The 21,968-nt window shown below is 43.2% G+C and overlaps 1 protein-coding gene across 2 annotated transcripts in view; it reads right to left on the reverse strand.

Moving 5' to 3' along the window:
* ABCC3 (ATP binding cassette subfamily C member 3) overlaps positions 1-18,100 on the reverse strand; it is a 48,323-nt gene extending 30,223 nt beyond the window's left edge. For both annotated transcript variants that reach the window (XR_014684601.1, XM_084492246.1), the window contains exons 1-5: positions 17,970-18,100; positions 4,213-4,389; positions 3,203-3,328; positions 2,197-2,334; positions 339-464 (exon numbers count right to left, since the gene is read on the reverse strand). Coding sequence is in view for 1 of the 2 variants with exons in the window: in XM_084492246.1 (XP_084348372.1) it covers positions 339-464; positions 2,197-2,334; positions 3,203-3,328; positions 4,213-4,389; positions 17,970-17,999 (597 nt within the window). In the remaining variant the exon portion in view is untranslated. The remainder of the gene's footprint in view (positions 1-338; positions 465-2,196; positions 2,335-3,202; positions 3,329-4,212; positions 4,390-17,969) is intronic.
* Positions 18,101-21,968: the final 3,868 nt, after the last annotated feature.

Consider the following 21,968-nt stretch of genomic DNA (forward strand, 5'->3'; position numbering starts at 1 on the left):
TAAATGAATGTTAAGCAGGTAGAAAACCATCTTCATAAAAATCACCCCTGGAATAATTAATACTACACTTTAGTTGTCATAAACGAAATTTATGAAGCAGCAAGTAGGAGAGTTGTTTTCACCACACAGGTTTCGGTCATTAACAATGGGATTTGAAGCCTTTTTCCATTACGCATTACTAGTACTCTCCATACCTATTGCTTCTTAAGGGGGTCACCAAGTACAGCTGGAATCTCAATGACAATCCAAAGCTTTTTTCAGTTACAAGTATTTTCACTAGGACTCTCAAAACACTATATAGTCTGTAAAGTATAAGTAATGCAAATAAAAATACTTACAGGGTCTGTATTAACAGGGGAAAAAAATGGAGGCTTTTCTTTAAAACATGAAAGAATCAACTCAATGATTATCAAAGCAAAGTAGATGTAAAATGTGGCAAACCTGAACCTTTCATTTACATGGCCCTAAAGGGAAAAAGAAACACAGTAAATGGTTGTTATTATTGTATTTCCACCCACAACACACATAGACACACTGTCTGTTTCAGCTTCTTTTGGCAATTCCTTTCTTCCCCTACAGTTGAATACTGTGAAGTAGCTGCTAGCAGGAATTATCTTACAAAAGTATGCACATACTCTGTAAAGTGCCTAAGAAAATGCTTATCTCCAAGCTTTTCATTAAATTCTGTCAACTTCAAAGTGCTTATGCATCTTCACTGCATGCAGACACCCTCTGGAATCGGGACTACATGACATCCTTTTAAATTACCTCCAGGGGTTCTTGCCAGATCATGTCGTAAGCATAGAAATTGTCAACCCGGATCAGAGAACATACATTTTCTTTAGTATCTTCTCTCTGACAAGCAATCAATGTCAAATGCTTTCAGAAGAAGCTACAAGAAAAAGCACTGCATTGTATAACAACAGTTCCATCTGCTCTAGAGATATTTCCTTTCCCACTCATTTGAGTATGCAGTTGACTTAAAACTTCTTGCTATGAGTGCATGTCCCTTACACGGTTCTTTCATAACCCAGTGTCATTGTGAATGCTCTCATTGTTCACTTAAAACTTTTAGTCCTTAAGTGCAAGAGAAAGAATATTTATTTGGTCCTCGGCAGTTGCAAGAACAAGAGGGATATTACCCACAGATGTTCTAAGGCTCTGCACACAGAATTTTAAGATGATTAAGGATTCAATCATTTATAGTCCAATATTTGTACTTATTCACCAGTACCACAATTTTAAAATTGACTTTAAGTAGTGTACAAGAGGGTCTCACCGTGACTGAGGCTACCCTCTGAAAAAGCTCTACACAGATTGTCATTTAAGGTTTGATTCAGTTTCTGCTGGAATATTTACAACAGTCTGACACAGCAAGATCCTTAGTAAAAGGATAACACTGCTAGTAGTTTAAAAAAAAAAAAAAAAGTATAAAAAAATCACCAAACAGAATCAACACTGATTTCACTGAGGAGAAGCAATCACCTTAATGTTTTCCAAATACTTCCTTTCATTCCTAGTCTTTGATGATCTAATCACTGAAACAATCTGCTTTGCCCTACTTAGTGAAATTTGTTTCTGTGAAAAACAACTTTCTTACTGTGGGAGAACCTGCTATGCTTTCAAATGGGAATCATAACAGCCCAGGTTTCTTTTCTCTCCCTCCAACTTTCTGGTCTCTATTTACAGCCACAGTTGGAGTCAAAATGCTGTCCTCACCACATTGGGCACTGACAAAAAGAAAGCCTCTGGAGTTGTATAATACGGTCAAGCTGCCGGAACAACAAAGGAAGGAACATTATTTATTAAAACTCATTATCTTCGATCACTGCCCATTCCTATTGAAGCATGGCAGGGGGCTTGAAAAGAGAAAGGGAAGGGGAGGAAAACAAATAAATAGTGAGAGCCTGTTCATGCGCGTGTGTGTGTGTGTATGTCAGAGTATTGGTACAGCCCTCAGATGTCTATCAGGTTTCCAGTATAGCCTTGGGCTAAGCAAAATCTTTATGACATTGCAGGAGAAACCCCAGTTCCCTTCAAGTTAGACCAGTCTGAGTCAAGGCAACGGAACCAAATTTCTCTTTCTGGCAAAAGCCAGCTTCAGGTCTGACTCCAAACTTGGTGATTCATTCCCTTCACAGAGATGTTAATGCTACATTTCCTGTTCTCCAAGTGCTAACAAGGATGGCATGTTACCTGTGCTGTTGTAGTCATGATCTTAGACCGGAGAGGCCCCACGGCGCAGAGCACAGACAAAAACCAGAAGATAATGAGCACCCCAGAGGACTGAACTCCTCTCAGTCTTTCATATTGAATAAGCAATGTAGCTAACAGCTGTGAAAAGTAAGTACAGGAACATGTGAACACAATCCCATCCCACTGCTCCCCTTATTCACACTCTCATTGGCAGCAGGACCACTTTGAAAAGAGGCCCCATCATCATTTTACAGAAGTCAATGATAAAACTTCCTCTGTCTAAGGGAAGCCTTGAATAACTTTATGAAATAATTTGTTTTTATCACTTTCAGAGCCTCTGCTACATAATCCAATTTTTAAACCAGACGTTGTACCTAGGGCCACACGCAATTACACTTTAGCTATAAATATATTAAACAAATTTAAGACCTGTCATTTCTCCTGTCCAGATGGACAACCATGACTCGTCTAGAAAACAGCATTAAAAATAAATTAAGCTTACCAAGGGAATTAAAAACTTAATGGGCAAATTTTACAGCTTTATTTTTCACACAACAGCCCCAAGCCTGTTTGTTATCTTAGGTAAAGCAAATTTGGTTTCTGTTTGATGGAGGAACAACCAACAGATAAAATAATCTGACAAAGTCCAGTACAATACTGAACAATGCACAAGCCGAGCTCTATCATATCTCCCCGTTTAGGCAAAGTCATACCCAAATTCTCTCCACACCTGGATCACAAGCCTGGAGAAATAGATGAGAGCAAGGTGGGAGAACAATCTCTCTATTATAAAGATTTCAATTTACATAGGTAAGTCTGCATGAGAGAGATGTCTGTAACTATGGTCTTTTCAGTTGGCAAAATTTGTTTCACTAATCCAAATACTAATCATTCAGTTAAGAGAGCACAGGGTTAGACAATAAATGTAAAGGAACCCCTTTCCTCCTTCATGCATGTAAGTAACAGTTTTCTTACTAGTCCCAATTAACAGAAAACAGCTACGAACCATAGTGATGCCAACAATCAAGGGAGTCACAAAATAGACTGGTGGTGGCGTTCTGCTTTGCAGGAGCTCATGGAAAGAGTAGAAGAGATCTGCCCAGCTCACGCACCACAGCAGGACACCGAACAGCTGAAAGCAGTCAAACAGAAACTGCATTTGGTAAATTCATCTTCAAGGGCAATCACATGGCTAGCAAAACCATTACGATTCAAAGATTCCCATCGAGACAGAAAAACAAAACACTGCTACAGTGACCAGCTGCATTTAGCCTAATGGAACTGTCCCGCTGCAATCAAACCAAGGATCCAGTCTCAACTGTTTTGCAAGGGATGTGCAAACAACTAGGAGAAAGATTAATGTATTTACCTGTTGGGTTTTTTCTTTTTTCCTCCCCTCCCATACTAGTCAGTTTTAATTAGAAACACAGGCAGCATGTAGATTAAAGGCAGACACGCTCTGAAGCAGATGCCTGGAATTTTTCTCCAGGATAACCCAATTCTCTCATGGTCCATGGGAAGTGACTTGCTTGCTTTCCTTAGACCTAGCCATTTATAAACCAGAGGAACTGTTGACATCAGCCATCTCTTAGGCACAAGACGCAGACAAGTCACATAGCTGTTAAGTGGGTAGACTGGCTTGAAAAAATACTTTCCTGTGCTTATTTTCACAATGAGATGAAGTTTTCACTACAGTTACCTTTAAGTCTTTGTTTTGCAGCTTTAACTGGTGTTGGCTCACCAGTGGTGAGCTCTTTAAGTGGTGTTGCTCTTTTCTGCAGAATAATAAACTCCTCACTCCACACAGAAAGGTGTGCTCGCAGGATTTCCCAACAGATGAGCTATCCTTTCGTATGCCTCCTCAGAAATCTGTACGTGTTTCCTATAAGCAAGTTCCCCCATAAACCAGAAATAATTTTGTTTAAACCCCACCTGCAGTGTTTGCTTTGACACAGAATTAATGCTCATGAACTACAAACTGCAGGTTACTTGCAGAACAATGCAAAGACATCTTACCGTCTTGAACCTGCTCAACACGGAAAGCACGATGTACCCTCTTTTAGAGTGCTTTAGGTAGAGAAGATAAAAGGGTAATGCAGTCCACAGATAAATGCTAGGAATCCATGCTAGGATGGTATTCTGGAAACACGGCGTCAAGTCTGGATTATCAGTGTGTATCGAAAGATTTGAATCCTGGAGAAAAAAAAATGAGACAGTTATTAACAGAGAGGCAGAAGCACTGCCAACTGGAACATCTGCTTGAGGAAGTTGTATCCAGATTCTGCTGGAGTTAGCAAATGGCCTTAGTAAAAGCTATTCCAACAGCTTATGGTTAATCTGCTATAGTAAAAGGCCTAAATACAGTTATAAATACTGGCAGAAGCTTAAAAAAAAAAGAGAGAGAGAGACTCCTGCCCTCCATCTCAGAGCAGCACACACATTCTGTGGCATACAATTCCATCGTTTGTCTCTTTGTTAAGGCTTAGTTACAGGTGATGATATTACAACATTGCTCAGACATTCCCAGCCTGGACTTTGCAGGTGCTAAAGCAGAGTTTTCTCTCAAGGCAAAACCCTAGACTTCGGAACTCATCCAGCAAGAATGTCCAGCATTGGAGAAAACAACCAGATTTAGATCAACAGTATGCCTATCTAGAAAAAAAGAAAAAAAAAGCATTTGACTAAAATCTCATCATTCTTGCTCATATACCTCTAACAATTATTACTTCCTTGTTCTAAACAAAGGTGGCAGGAATGTATTTTACATGCAAGTAGGAATATGGTTTTCTTGACAACATTGCAAGAAATGCTTTCCATCAGTGACCTAGTGCACCATAAATCTCATGCAATTTTTAACTAAGAATTTGAATGCACCACACACAAACGCACAGCTATAAAAGTTCAAACTAAAATAGAAATTTCAGTGTAGTTAAGGGGAGCCTTTTTTTAATCAAATCTACTGGAAATTCACAACTTGCAATTTGCCATCTGACATGTCATCTCCAATGTGGTAGATAATTACTTACTTGCAGGAAATGTAAAATTACTTTCTTGTATCAGTAACAAGCAGATGATAAAACCAAGGCATACTTGAACCACAGATATCTTATCTTTGTGCTAGAATCACTTACTTGTACCTAATTATTTTTGGGTATGAGCTCTCGGTAGAAGCATGTTTCAGTTAAGCCATGCTTCTTCTCCCCACCCCGTACAAACGAAGGGCTGACTATGTCTGAATGTAAATTCTGAAGAAGAATTTCTGAGCCTGCTTTTGTTTACCAGTCCCAAAGAGATGAAATGCTGAAAACAATGGCTAATATTAGAAGTGAAGAGCCACAGTGTGCTTACAGCCCTTGGATCTTGGCAATGATCTGTCAGAAGGGCCATGCATCACTGCATCCATCCACTTAACACACTTAAGAGGAGCTCCTAAGTACAATGAAACTACAAAAGTCTTGGCAGGTTGCAGGACGGTTTGGCTGAACTCTAACAGTTTTGTCACTCAGTACTTCAGTTTTGGCAGCACTGAAAGACGGATGGCAGAGACCTCTGGAAGCGACAGAGGGTGGCACAAATCCCGTGGCTGTGCATCCCAACTGCACCCTTTAGTGCCATGGGGTCACTATCTCTCCAGCCGAGAAATGGCTCCTTTGAAGGCACACAAGCACCCAGTGTGGGCCTGGGGAATAAAAACATTTCGATTTCCCTAAACGGGTTTGTCCAGACCTAGGGGAAACCGTTCTTGAATCAACAACACAGAGGCAATTACACTGCAATTCAAATACAAGATCAAAACCAAACAAAACTCCAGCCTCGTATTCAAACTATTTCTGTGCTTTCCTCCAGTGAGGCGGTCTCTAAAAGGAAGATGACATTTAAAGAGGACCCACTTTTGGTTCATCATCAAAACACTCTGAATGTGACAAGCCCCCCTAGCAGCTCCCCTGCCTGGGGCAGGAGATGCCCTCAGGAAGTTTGGAGCTGAAGGGCTCTTCAGTTCTAAAGCTGGTACTTATCTACCATTTATTCAATAAAATGCTCACTTCCTCTTTAAATTAAATGTGGTTTTGCAGTGTCTTGAGCATGTTCGCATTCCTGCTCTTTTTGCTTGAAAAAAATCCTGGGAAAATTAAAACTGAAGAACAGCAATAACTGGGCACAGAATAAAACAAGGATTCTATTTACAGGAACATTTGTAGAAAAAAAACATTAAAAAGCACACTTAATTTAAACCTTTCCTATAAGACCAGGACGCCCAGAAATGGCTTTCTGTCTGACAGCCACCTAGAAGCTGCCCCAGATGTCCATTAACTTCAGACTGAACACAAGCTGACTATTGTATCCAAGACACAGACTGTATGGCTGCCAAGCCATTTAAAGGTTTTCATTAACTCTTATTTCAACTAGGCAAAAGAGTTGCATTTTTGAGCATATAAATACAGCTGGCCACAAAACAAAAATTATGTCCTAGAAAAACATCTAAGATTTTGAAATTCAGCTGAATTATCCCTAAGAATGAAAGTGGAACTTTTCCAAAATCATGTGAATGTACAACCAGCACCCACTCCACGACCAACAGGAGCCTCCTGCTTCAGCGCTTGCATGGCACTTGGGAAAGGGAGGTGTGGACCGAAGGAGAAACCTGCAACCAAGGTGGCAGACCTGACTACCTGCTCTTTTGGTAATGCTTTCCCGGGTCCAGTTCCACCCTGAACCTGATCAGTGAGCTTTCCTGGAAGAGATCTGTTTCTGTAAAAAGATCCTCTTTCAATGAATTGGTGTTTTCTGACAGCAGACTCTCTCCATTCTTGCACACAGTAAGAGGGGTTTTTGTTAGAAGTCAGTACCTAAAACATTTAAGAAGTGTAATTCCACACCAATTACCTCCTTCCCCTAAAACTCTTGCTAAGACTCTTGCTGTAGTGAACAATAGTGCCATACCTTTCACCATGATGTGAATAATGATTTGATTTTTTCTTTATTTTTTTCTTTAATCTGGGAATCCAAAAGATGCATTTCTTACCAGGCTGCATCTATTTATATATGGAGCTAACAGTTCCACTCTGTGCTATAAATCACCGCATGGAAAGTGTATATCCCAACATCCACTCCAACCCTAAGCAGCTCATTTTTTGTCGGAATACAACACTAAGGCTCAAGACAATCTATCCCAACCAAGCCAACGTTGTTAAATATTGCTAAATACCCTTTAAATCAGCAACCAAGTCATGGAACTCCACCCCTCAGAACAAACACAAGAAGCAAGGGCTGGAGGGGACCAGATCTGACGCCTACCTTTAAGGCTCCTGCCTTAACCTGGCTTTACCTTTTCTTGTTCTGAACTCTGTCCTGGTAAGAAAGGCAAACCAAATGCTGCCTGCATCCCATTCTGACTGAGAATAAAAATGCCCACCTTGGGCTGTCTGGGTTTGAGGTCTTTGAGCCGGCTGCTGAAAGGTCCAACATGCTGAAGTTGGCTAGCACACACATTCCTCAGCTCACAGCTCTGTGCTGTCCCCAGAGCTGCTCACCTCCCTGCGTGCATCACAGCTCTGCCTCAGGGCCCGTTCAGGGAAAACCCACTGGAAACACTTCAAGCAGCTCCACGACACGGGGCTGGGGTGACACAGGGCGAGGGTGAGCCAAGAACCAGCACTTCACATGAGGCACATGCAGGGAAACACCACTTCCTCTGAAAAGTCATCCCAGAGGAACCATAACAGCTCGCGTTTCCACCACAGCTAACTACCAGCAGCCAGCTTCCCCACAGGCAACACAATCTTCAGGGCAACAACCTGTGACTCCCACGTGGCTCCTCAACACTACTAAAGAGCTCAGTGGCAACTGTCTGTACGCAGCATTCCCTTGGATGCAGTACCATGGATCCGGGTGGAGGCTCTGCTGGAGGGACAAGCATTACAGAAATCCCAACCTGCTGCACTGAACTGCCTGCAGACACAGCTTGCTTAACCCTGTAACGATACTTGAATGTAACAGCAACATCCATGGGAAAAAGATCAGAGGTGCTCGTTACAGCTTCACAGCAGACAAGGGGTCTCCTGGAGAGTAAAACTTACAGATCAGTGGGGTTTCCTGCTGGCCAGCTACAAATGTCATGGACGTTGCCCCTTGCAGCATCTTTCCGTCATACCCGCCTTCCAGTCACAATCTTTGGATAAACATGACCCTCTGTGCAGCAGGGCTCACATTTAGATGATCAGTTTTAAGTACACGGTCTTGGTTTACAGGACGATGTTCAATAAGGAAAGCCCTGAGCAACATTAAATCTGTTCTAATACTTAATATTTTCTATTACACTTTCCCCTCTGGAAAAGAATACTGCTATTGAAAAGGCCATTTTTAAAACTGGTAATGGCCATAAGGGAAACAACTGTACAGAGCAATGTATCTTGGGCTTCTTGCACATCACCCCTTACAGCTTTCAAAGAAAGAGGAACAAACAGAGCCTAAAGCTGCACTGAAAAACAAGCAGCGAAATTCCTGTCTCTCCCTTTCCCAAGCCCCAATGATGGTATTAACGGAGCATGCTGAGAAAGACCAGTTATGGTTCTGGTCTTGGTTTTAAGTTTAAACCAACTCCTAGTCTACCACAGAAGTTTAAAATAAAAGTGCCTTACACTGGCTTGACCCAGCAAACAGCTGATGCTGCAATAATGCTCCTCATACAGCCTGCAAAGGAAAGCTTCCAAACCCTAGGGAAGACTTATCTTTCGTAAACTCAAGCAGTTATCTTCACTGAATGGATAAATTAATACGTGTTTCTCCCTAAGAACACTACAGAGCACAAAGAATTGCAAAAGTGGCAGGAAACACAAATTCATTCTTTATCTGCTGGGAATGTGAAGGCCACTGTGCTGGTGTCATTCACACTGTCCCAAGGTTAATATGTGCTGTACCATTGATTCTCTGCCGGTTATCACCAGTCAGTAGGCTATTTAAGATTAAAAATCAGATTAAAAAAAAAAAAAAAAGCTGGCTGCAAAGATACACAGGAAAAGGGAAGTGAATAACTGAAAGTAACAACTCTTCCCTGCAGCAAATGAACATGGAAATAGCTTCTCTTGTAGAAGAGACTGACAGTCAGGACTTCAATGCAGAAAAGACTTCTTAGCCTCTTGCTCCTAGATTTATTAAGTATCCTGCCAGTGAGTTTCACTTGCACAGCCTGGCAAAAAAATAATTATGGTTTGCTCTTAGCTCTATCGCACGGCATCCTCCCAAACACAAGGACTGCTCTGCAGTTACAGCTCTGAACCACAACACCAAAAAATATCTGGGCTCAGTCTTAGCTACAGCACAGGCTTCATCTCAGCCCGTGTCTCACCTCCCTCTTCTAGCTGCTGTCCATCCCCTCTGCTTGTTCCCCGCTGGTGAACTCTTCAGGGCAAACTCTAGTAATCGTCTGGGAGCACAACTGCAAACAAGCTCTCTGCTCTACTTCTCCAGAAGGCTGCCAGTTTCAAATGGCCTTTTCAGAGCAAGATCATTCATCTGCATTTCCAAAGGCACAGTTTCACCCTTGTGCAGAGAAAGAGTAACACGCTTCATTAATCCACAGTGACTGCTGCACAACTCAATTCCCTTATGTGATTACACAAACAACTTCCCCCCCCCCCCTTTAAAACAGGGCAAAAGACAATGACATTCTCCACTGCAACACCAGAGCAACACTTCTTGGAAAGAAGATGGGGCTGAAAGTACATGTTTAATAGTATGGCAATAACCAGAGTGGTTTTTTGTTTACAAAACACACTGCAACACTTATCTACATTAGTGAAGGCCAGCATGCGGGACACTGAACTCTCTTTTCCAATGGTAAATTTAGTGGTTTATTTTAAGAGATCAAATAACCTTGCACAAGATTATAGCCTGTACAAGGTAGCTTATGGTTGTGGACTGAACATCCAAAAATCACGGTAGGCCACAGAGGTGGTGGCCTGAGGTGACAGTCACTGGGGGAGACCAAGTCCTGAGGGAATTAAACCCAGCAGCAGGCTGGAGGGCAAGGCCACACTGGCTGCTAACGAGCTTTAATGCCAAAATGAAGCCTGGCTTATCGCTCCCAGAATTGCCCTAGGCTCACCTAACACAGACGAGCACTCGCACTTTACCTACCTTCTGGGATTAATCTGCATGAACTATACCCATCTCTCACTCTGCAGACCTACTTATTTCAGTCACTTTTATTCAGAAAAAGAGCAAATGCCACAGTCTTGCCCGAAACCATGACAGTAGTTTCAGTGAGAAAAACCTGGCAAAGCACCGCTACGGGTATCACCATCAGGAAATGAATGCTCTCCCTCAACTACTCTCTCCCCTTCTTCATAAAGGGAAGGCTGGCCTTCGGTGTTGTGAAGTCAAAAAATTCAGAGATAAAGAAAAGATGGAATCAGGTGACTACAGAAAAGGAATATGCTAATCACAGAATAAGATCCTGGTACGTTGTCTTACCCCAAACAAATTGAACGCAAAGTTTCTATCCAACACCAGCTGAGCAATGCGAACGTAAAGCTTAAAACTTGATTTTCAACATCTAGAAAACCTGTATTTCTAAACTAATCATGTTTAACTATGATCTATACAAACATCCTACAACTGAACCTCCCCAGGAAGCGCTGATATGAAGAGGAGTGCCATCATTGAAGAATTTCTGTAGGCCAGCAACAGCCCAATTGCAAAATGCTTACAGTAACGACACACCAAATACCCAAACAAGGCAGAACTTGCACACTTTGCCACAAAGAGGCTTAGACACAGAAAGTTATTATTTATTTTTTTTTTTAGGTCACCAACATTTAAGAGTTACCAACTCTGTAGTGGGACAAGAGAAAAAAAAAGGGGGGGAAAAAAGAAGCAGACAATATAGTGTTGCTACATATGAAGATTGCTAATGGCTACAATTTTCCATTCAACAGAACTTCTGATAGTAAACTAGTTCCCTGGAGAACATATCTTGCTTTTTCAAAGGAAATAAAAAATAAAAGCCTAAAGTTTCTTTTTTTCCTTTTTTTTTTTTTTAATTTTTATTTTTAATGCTTTTTGTTCCACTGCCTGCTCTCACCTCCCATGTCAGTAATAGAAAGATGATATGCAGAATGCGGGGAATTTTTCCCTTTGATTTTTCCATGTTTCCAAATATACATAATAGCAAAGGGAAATGAAAGAGGAAGAAAACTGTGTGTAAGGGGAGGAGGAGATTCTAGAATACATGTAATTCAACTGGGGGAAAAGGAAGAAATGAGGATTATACATTTTTAATTGCATAAACATCAAATGTATTTCTGTATTCTGAGAAATTTTGGAAAAGAAAAATAAGTCACTATTTGTGGAACCAAATGACTTTGAAATTCAGGACACCTCTCGTGAAACATTTTTTCTCCTCCCTCTTCCCTCATTCCTTACCGTGGTCTGATTCAGAGCTTTATGACACCAACACGTGGTATTACTGCAAAGGATCTAAGTTCTGCTGCATTGACTTTGCCCCTCACACTGCCGTCACGTTAGCACAGGGACGAGGTGCCAGCTCACACAGGCCCAAGACAGAAGCAAGGCTGTTGGTTGTGTAAAAGCACAAATGCGTTCCTCTGGCTGCTTGCCTGCTATGCTGTCCTTCAGCTCTGCCAAATAACGTGTGACTGGATAATGGCCCATCATATTCGCGGCAGTATCAGGAGACAAATGGAGCATTAGCTCACTGGAAAAATCAAAGATCCCATTTAATAGGTTTCTCAAAGGAATTTTTTTTTAAATTAAATTTTAAACAGTAAGAGCCTCTTCATTTTAATATATTACAGATTTACATGCGCAGAAACGAAAGGGCTATATCTCCAGTAGCATAGCTCCATTTTAAGGAGCTCCTCAAGTATGCCACATTTTATTTCAAATATTTTTTCTCAGGAGGCAAACTTTATTGAATTCCTAAGTCCCAGCCACTTCAGCTTGTACGTACCGACTGTGTCACTTAAACTAAAAAGTCAGAGCTGTGACCAGGGAGAAACAGCTGTGTCAGAAGCTGATGAACATATCTGACCTTGGGATTTGCTACAGATAGTCTCCTTCTGGGGCTTTAATTCACAGTCAAAGCAAGGGGGGACCTTGCCTCCCTACAACAGGATCCCAGTTCCATACCTGCTCCACCTTGAGGCACCCTCAAGCTTTACTGTGCCACCCCCAAAACCCCACGGAAGGGAAGGACAAGAGGGGCTTTGGGACCAAAATGCCTTCTGGAAGCATCTCCCACAAAGCAGCATGCAGCTGGGCACTAAGGACTGCCCTGATTTTTTGCCCTGTCAGCATGCTGGCTTGAAGGAAATGGCAATCGCCGATTCCCTTTAAAAACATGAGCAATCGCATTCACATATTCCAGTGAAACAAATGTCATTTTTATGAGCTTCATTAATTGGCAACTGCCACTGAGGGACTCCACAAATCCTCGATATTGGCAGCTTTCACTGGCACTAAGTTTTGCTCACAAGTTTCAAATCCAGACTTTGTCTCTCCCAGACAGATTCCAATACAGTCTATTACTGTTCATGCACAGATGAATGGTAACAGGTCCCTGCTAATGCTCCAGATCTAATAACAAATATTTATACTTCTCTTGACATTGCAGAATCTGATGCCCATATCCTTTATTAACAGCTTCCATTCAAGTCAGTTCGAGAATGTTAATTATTAAGGATTTAAACATGAGTACTCAATTGCTTTTAAGTTCAGGATGTTACCAACACAGCCACCCTTTGCGAGAGAATAACTTCCCAGACCTGACGTCTGAAGAGACCACTCAAGCCACCTACTTTGATCGCCGACCTAACACGAGACAGAACACAGACGCCCGACACGATAGTTTGTGGAGAGATTTATGTAATTGGGAGCCTGTTATCTGAAAGTGAATGCAGTTAACAAAGATTATGTGCAGGTCTGTGTCATTTTAAAGGATCTATAAACACTGAACTTTCTGTGTTTATTATAGCGTGGCAGAAGGGGAAGCTGATGTATACAGAACAGCCAGTCCGGATGATGCCACCCTACTGCTGAATCCCTCCTCTGCAATGACCTGCTACCACCTTTCGCTTCATTCTTCCTCTGCTGGAACTAGCTGAGCTGAAACAGCAACAGAATAATTGAAATGTTAGGTGTTAGGTTTTATTATTAATTTAGGGCCAGACAACATAAGCTTTTTTGTTTTAATAAACTTGTACACGTGTTACGAGCACGTTGTTTGTCATCTCACTTGCAAGATGTATTTTCCCCTCCTACACCTATTCTAAGTCATCTTGAATTGAAAACAGAAACGTAAGCATGATACATGAGGAAGCAAGAAGAGAAATTATGCAGAGGGGAGAAGGGTGGCACTGTGAACTAACAGGGCAGGAAGCTGCATTTCCAGGGAACAGCATGACATTTAGTCCAAACCCAACCAAATTTCACACAATGATTCAAAGTGAAGGACTATCTGCAAACATAAAGGTTAATGGGGTGCTTGTGTTCGGATATATGAGACTCTCTCAAAGACAAGTCTGAGGTATTGTTTACTTCTGAGAGTTGCTGCAACTTCCTGGTGAATTACTCAAGAGCCTCTGGATGCGCAATGAGACAGCACTCCACGTGGGACAGAAAAAAAAGGAAAAAACAGATGTCAGGATACCAAGACACAAGTAGCTGAGAAATCCAAGCTTTATAGGCTAAGCAAGATCAAAAGAAACAAGCCCAGATCTCACCAACAACTGACTAGAAGCCGTGGTCTCTCACATGAGGTACTTTGTCACTTGTCCTTTTTGTGCTGAAAAAAAATAAGAAAAGAGAAGCTCCTCCTTATGCCTATGCACAGACTGTTTGTAGGTTACAGTGTTAATGCAACCCATCATCCCAACAGTACCCGATACTGCAGAGATGAAGTGGTTTATCCCAACAGCCATAGTGCCTGCTCACACCCAGAGAGTCTGAGCCACAGAAAGACAAGTCTGTAACCTGGAGCACAGTTTGTTTTTCTAAGCTCACGTTGTTTCCTCACCTGCTCAAAACACTCCTGCAGCTGAACTCCCCCTGGGAGACCACCCTGTTCACTTCTGAGAGGAACCACTCATGTCCCACTGCAGCAGAGGACACGAGCAATAAAGCAATAATTCAGCAGTGTCTGCTTCTCCGGTACAGAGATTGTGGGTCACATTAATTGGTGCATCATTCCAGCAGTAAGTATGTGACAATAAAACAGGAGGTAATTGTGAACAATAGTAAATAACACACCCACACAAGATAGTCCATAGGTGTGTGCTATCACATTTGCCGCTTCCCAAAAGGCATTCAGCATGGGAATACAGCTAGGCGGTATCAACAACTAGCTTCTAATTCTCAGGTTAAGTATACAGTGTATTTATAAGCGTTCAGATTATGAGATTGCTCGTACTGCCTTTTGAAAATAAAATGTTCAGCTTGTTTCTCTTTTATATATAGAATAATCCATATTTGTATGCAGATTGCATGTTCAACAGGTAAAGCAGTAGCTAGAAGCCAGAAGCTTTCATAAATTCCTAATGTGACCGAGAGTGTTTTCCTTAGTTTTTCATTTCTAAAATGGGTTGGACAGGAAATTATTTTACCTCTGTGTAAACACAAAAAGCCAGCCCCTCGACATTTCCAGCAAAATTCCCCACCCTGCATCAGGGTGAAGAGTTGAAACCATAACACTTTCGATAAGCCAAAAAACCCAAGATAAGTCAATCATCTCTTAAAGTTGATTCAGCTCAAACTAAATATTTTCATGAGCTAACTCTGAACTGTTTTGTTTTGATTCTGATCTCCTTTTAACAAGAAACTATTGTAGTTGGTTTAAACTCCAAAATGAAGAACTGTTTAAATTGGAAGATTGTGTTTCCTTTCGCTCAAAACAGTTTTAAAACTGACACCAGTATGCCATTCAGCTTCCAAAAATATTCAGTTTATTTGGCAAAATATGGGGAAAGAGTTGAAGTTCACCAGCTATGAAAAAGTGAGCATTTAAACTAGTTCACATTTTATCAAAGCCTTGATCTGAACTGCAAGGCTGAACACCATTAGTTTATGTGCACAGGCCAGCAACTGCCTTTCACCCTGATCTCCCCTTTTAAAGTGTACAGCTGAGCGGAAACCCCCAACTTTTGTGGACATCAAGATGCCTGCTTTTTTTATTGAACATTTGTGCATTTGCAAAGCAAATTGTTTCAAGATGACTGCAGGGTCATCTTCATGACCATCACTTACAACCTCTCTCATAACATCAGTTCACAGCGTACACCTCCTGTTAATAGGGAATATGCCCCTGGCTGCTGAAAATAGGGTATAAGACTCTTGGCTACTGAGTCCGGTTTGCTGGTCACTGGGTCACCTCTTCCATCCCACAAAGTTATTGGGAAGCATTTTTAAAAACAATTGGGCAGATGGAAGGTTGTTCTGACTCTAAACAACTCCAGACCAAGTATTTTGCCCGTTATTCATCACTGACTTACCATCTCATAACTAATGACAATGTTGACACTGCAGGGCAACAAGAAATCAAAGCTTCCTTCCCTAGAAACTCTTCCCCACAGTCCAAAAGCCAGGTACATAGAATAAGATTAGGAGGAACCAAAAGTTAAGTTTTACAAAACACATTTCCATTACTGGAGTAACTGGAAAAAAAGACCATGCCTTTGAAATATGAAATCACAGTAAGCTGAAGAGTAATAGTGTTCATCAGCCAGCAGAATATTTTATCAAAAGAAGGCAACAGATCCTGTTGAATCTCAAGAGACTACTGGACTTTGATGTAAGAGTGTTTGGGTGGACTTAGCCAGAAGAGTCTTGCCCAGCCTTGAGACCTAGAAGAAAAGCTGGACACTGCTCACGACCTAGTAACTCATAACCTTGCTCCTACGGCAAGCACTGAAGGGACAGGTTCCGCATTCAGGTGAATGGCACTCCTCAAAGAAAGGGAAAGTATTTCATTTCCTTGTTTGAGGTACGCTGCTCTTCACTTTTCAACCAGTCTCTCTTTATTCTTTAGTAGTAATTTATGTTTATGTATAAGCATGTGATAATTACACAAGTTTCTAGAGAGCCTTGTAACACACCTGACACCTTCCTTTACAGACTTGGATAGAAAATGCATTCCTCTGCTAACCCGAACTACCAAGTTTCAGCCATGTTCCAGATTAACTGCTGTTAATCATATTGGTGCTATTACTTCCAGCAAGACAGAAGGTATATATTTTTTATTACTATTTATGTTTTGTTAAATTTATTCAGATCTCATCATCATTTAGGCTATACAGAAGTGTTCATTAATTAAACCCCCTTATCTGGATTACCTTTATATTACTTTCTGTAAATTTTGTGTTGAAAAGCCTTGGCAATGTTACAAAAAAGATAAACTATCTGAGCGTAACATACAACAGACACAGCACAGCAAAGTAACAGTGCTGCACAAGGCAATGAACCAAAGTACTAAAAAGCCTGCATAACTGCTGGAACATTTTACATTACTGTATCAATAAATAGTTATCAAAAGTCTTCAGCACCAATAGAAGTTGAAGCAAGCCTTCCTTGAGAAGCTAAGGCAAACTTCTCCTTATAGTCAATAGCTAGCAAGCAGTGTTGGTCTGTTTGTGCTTGTTCCTGTTTTATAAGTGTTTATAGTAGAAATAAGAGCTGAAAATACTTGTTTGAGCAAGCTTATCCGCCAAACACTGTAGCAGTGAGCGCGCAGAGTGCTTGGCAAGGAAATATGAGATTGAACAAAAAATGTAACCAATGGCTCAGGACCTAAGCCCTCTTTTTAAAATGCAATGTTGACAGAGATTTTAACAGATAATTAGTTATCTGAAGACAAAGCCCAGCATTAAGTCCTCACAGCCAACTGCTTGTTGCTCTTGTGTTGCTCTTTAATACCTTCCTAGCAGTTACTAAGAAGAGCTTCATCACCAGCCACTCCTTCTCATTCCTGCTGGTCTTTTGTTGGAAAAAATCCCTCTCGAGTTAAGTCAACGTAAGACAAACTAACATGCAAAAAAACGTGATTTATTGAAAGGCAGCTCCAAGTTCTCCACACATGCTCAATTCCCCATGACTTCGTAAGGTCTGCCTGCACGGAACAGGAGAGAAACAACAGCACGCTGTTACTGTACCGCGGAGCAACGCTGCACCGAGCACTTGCAGCAGCCAGCACGCACACACGGCTACGGCAGCACTTTCCAAACTTTCCTGCTTGCAGCCCCAACACCTGCTCCAAGCCCCTTTCCAAAGGGCTGAAGGCTCCAGTCTCTAACTCAAGCCACCGCCAGCCTTGGGACCAGCCTCAGCTGCCAGGAGCCCACCACCCGCCAGCAACGGGGCGCTTGGCAGGCAGCACTCTGATGGACATCAGCAATGCCAGCACAGGACCCTCGGAGAAAGCAACGATCGGGGACATCACTATGAAGCCCAGCTGTTGGCAGAGCTGCAAAACAGATTCGCACCCCTTCAACGGAGCCCAAACGAGAGAGCTATGACCAGCCCCAGCGCTGGGCAAACTCGGCATGGCAAGCCCACGGAGAGGGGCTGCTGAGGATGCAAAGAGGATGCACGAAAGTCCCGTTAGGACCCTCCAGGGAGTGCTGCCCACCCTCAGCGGGGACCCCCGAGCCTTGGGGGCACAACGCCCGCTTCCCCGGGGGAGCCCCCCTCTCTCCTCAGGGGGGCTGCTGCCAGCCCGGCCCCCGCCCTGCTCCTCTCCTCGGAGCGCCGGGCGCGCTGCTTACCCAGAAGCGGGACCCGCAGAACACCTCCATGGCCACGGCAAGGGGAACCTAGCCTCTCCTCCTCCTTCTCCTCCTCCAGGCCCACGCCGGGCAGCGGGAGAGGCCGGCTCCGGCCTCTCCAGGGCGGGCCGGGGCTCGCCGGGCCCGCACCTCCCCGCCCCCGGCCCGCCCTCGCTCCCTCCCTGGCGGCGGCGGCAGGCGCCATGGCCTCGCCCCGCTGCCATCGCCCCCTCAGGACGGGAGGCGCCGGCCCGGCCTTTATCGCCTCGGCGAGGCTGCCTCAGGCACCCCTCTGTAGCCATTAGGGCCGGGGAGAAGGTGCCAGGTCTCCCCTCGTGGGCATGTGGCTCTGGGCACTGAAAGGCAGGCGGTGCTGCCAGTGTGGGGCTTCTTGCTCTGTGAGGGTGGCTTCCCCATGGAAGGATCAATCCCCTAGGAAGACGTTTTCCTTGCTCTGTGCCACCTGTGGAGATAAATAGGGTCTGCTCTTGGAGGGGGACATTGGCAATTCCCACATAGCAGGCAGAGAGAGGGCTGAGGGGCTTGCACATGTCCCCGGTCACCTAGAGATGTCTGCTGGCGTCCTGGGTTTGAGGCTGTCCATGTCCAACCATCCAAGCTGCTCAGACCAACATTTACATCTCGGAGACACTCAGTGTCTTTCCTCTAGAAGGGCTTGACGTGTGGTTACCTCAGCAGCACCACAGAGGTGAAGAGAGAACAGCAAACCCAGGCCCAAGACCTGTGCTTCCCTGGCACAGCCCCTGCCACACAGCTCTGAAACCAAGGGTGCTGGACAAGAAAGAACAGATGGCTGTTCATAAACAGTGGTGTACCTTGAGTCATGGACGTCTGGAATCTCAGGAAAATGGCCTTAGTTCCCTATTTTTTCTGTTTATTTGTTTTTTTGTATTCCTGCCTGGCTGTAGCCTAGCCTCACTGGTATCCTACTAACAGGAATCAAGAGTTCTCCAAGCTACATTTAAGCCTGGCCACTTCTGCAAGTGCCTAAATTATTGTCTATCTGCAGCCACTTCCTTCATGCTAATTGCATCCTCTGTAGACATTAGGCTGAAGCAGTGGTGTGGCTCTATTTTAAAAGCTTCCAGTCAATAAATTTCACATATATGTGTAACTAATAGATTTTGTAGTGCACCTTGTACACAACCTGGCTTTTACTTCCTCACAATGAAAGAACACTGTTTGCTTTCCTCTTGGACAGGACTTGTCCTTCAGAATTATTGCCCTTCCAGCACCTGCTGTTTGTTGACCTGCTTGCTGTAGCATCTGGTCCAATATCATCATCTCACCCAAATCACCCCGCTGTCACAAATCTACTTAAATATCTTAAGAGTTCCAGTGTCCATGGTGAAGAACCGTCAATAAGAAGGCTGCCATCAAAAATTTTCAAAAGAGGGAAGAAGAAAGATGAGAAGCCCAGAATTGCTGTGCACCCCAAATATTTCTGTTCTAAAGAAAAAAAAAATCTGCTTATCTTTTATGCCTGGGCCATTGACACTAGGTTTGATATCCACTGGAGGTGATATTATTGGAGAAAGCCAAATGCTTTCATCTAACAGTGCTAAGCATTTGTTCTAGCCATTTACTATAATCTGGCTACAGGGACACAGTTATTTTTTGCTGTAGAAATGACTGAACTTACTATTGTAGCAAGATAAGATCTCACCCAAGATTAAATTCTTGGGTGTTTGCCTGCAAGATTTGAAATCTCAGACTGATCCAGGCTAATCAGCACAATCACATTACAACCTTCTGAAGGAATACTTACAGGAACCCTAGCCAACTGTGTGAGCGAGATATTGAAGGACACCGTGTGCTCTCTGTGCAAATCTGACATAGGAACTTCTGTTAAGTGTTTGTTCATAGTGAAAGTTTAAAGGAAAGTCAGCAATAGCTAGGAGTTCTCCTTTGTGGTTCTTTAAACCTCCTCCCCTGCAATTCGGTGAAGTTTAGAAACTTGTCCTAAATTAAGATTGACTTTAACATTACGAGATGTCACAGGTAAAAGGTACCTCAAGAACAGTTACCAGAGGCTGTGTGTACAGGAGGGGCGAGGTTTGTTTTATCAGTGTACTGTACATGGTTCCATGATATGTGCTATGTGCCTTAATCCCTGATTAAGATATTGACTTCAGAAGGAATGCTCCACCGTATCTGTAGGGAAAGGTCCTGCATCAGGGTTTTTCCCTGGGTCTCACAGGATTCTAAATTAGGTGGGATAGATGATTCTGCCTTTTGCTTCATTTCCTAGTTTGCGGTGGGCAGCTTCTGCCTTCGGTAGCAGCTCATTAAAGAGGGATGGTTCTGCTGAGTGGGTGCAACGGGGGTGCCAGCTCACCTCTTGTACCCCTCCAGAGCTCACGGACTGGAGGAAAAAGTCCAGTCTGGACCTCACAGCAGACCCTGCTGCCTTGCATTGACTTCACAATGTAGTTGTGGACTTCCAGGTGCTGTCTGTCAAAAAAAAAAAGCTGGCAGAGAAGGAAAAAAAAATCAAAAGCAAGAATGAAAGAAATATTAAACAGTCTGACAGATAAGATGGAGGGAAAACTTAAAAGCTCCTGGGAAGGGCTATGGTGAAAGATTATGCTGAACCTGCTGCAAAGCAGAGCCTGAAGCACTATCACTCTTTGGTCCTGTTTCCTTTTGATGATGGAAGGAAGACGGCTGTACCTAGAACATGTAATCACTCCTGTGATGTTCCCCAAAACGCAGGCTGGCTACGTAGAAAAACGCAATGGCACCTTTTGTATGAATGTCAGGAAGGTCACGAACTCACCTTTTCTCACCATATCTTTATTCTGGGGAGTGGCAAGATCAGATCTGAGTTCATTCATTAATGTATTTGCATCCTTTTTTCCATGGCAGCTGCATGCTAAAAGGACTTTTCACCTGCTAACTTGTAGGGCAAGTGTTCAAAATCAGCGCAATCATGAAAGACCTAAAAGGCACACCCAAGGCCACACAGAAGCAGGTTAGCTATAAACTAGAGCGATTGCTGGGCAGAAAGGAGGTACCCTGAGAGAAAAGCCAGTTGTGTAAGCACAATGCCAGGTAAAAGGCAGGCACCTCTTCAAACCCTCACCTCATGATGACTTGCAAGGCCCTGAAAGTGAAGCGTGACCTACTCTCAAGGAAATCAGCATAAAGAAGGACTTTTAGGGGTGAGGGCTGGGGAGGGCTTGAACTCTGGGATTTACAGCTTTACTGTTAGTTGACTCCAAATATCACCTTTGTTCTCTGCTGAACAGCACAGAAACTCCCTTTCTGAGACCTGCAGAGGTGTCACGGATGATAGGAAAAACAGGCCACTATAGCATCATTTACAGCCCTATAAATTCACTTGTTAGAAAGAGGATGACACCATGTTTTAACAAGTAAGATACGGACTTGCAACAAACTGCTTAAAGTCAACACTGCATGAGTAGCTGAAGATAATTTTTTTTTTTTTTTTTTTTTAAAATATCAGCACTGTTGCTTATAGTGTTTTCTTCTAGCAGCAAAGGATTTTACTTTAATTTCTTTCTTTCTGGAAAGCACGATGGCCAGTTTAGAAGTCCCATAGTTAAAACAGACGAGGGAGCAGGCTGGGAATACGCAGCCCTCAGCTTTTACTCACAGCTTCACCCTTTGCTTTGTGGCATTTATCAGCTGGGTGGCTTTGTAGGAGCAGAAGGCAAGACCTTTCCCCTGGCTGGAATCACAGAGGTGGCACTTCCCTGGAGAACCAGCGCAGGGAGAGGGACCACACCACATTTGGCCTCCAGCTGCCTTGTAAAGTCCTCCTGTTAGCTCTGGGGTGAGGTGGGATCCGCCCAGTGCTCTGTTGGAAGAGAAAATGGTGTACGCATGACTCCTCCAGGACACTGTGTGTAATGCCATCCTCCCCTGTTCCGTGAGTGCTCCCGCATTTTGTGCTCCCACATTTTTTCCCTGTGAGCCGTGAGCAGAACCCGGACGTGCTGAGAACCGTCCAGA

Source organism: Aythya ferina (genome assembly GCF_964211825.1).
Source record: "Aythya ferina genome assembly, chromosome: 18".
Classification (NCBI taxonomy): domain Eukaryota; kingdom Metazoa; phylum Chordata; class Aves; order Anseriformes; family Anatidae; genus Aythya; species Aythya ferina.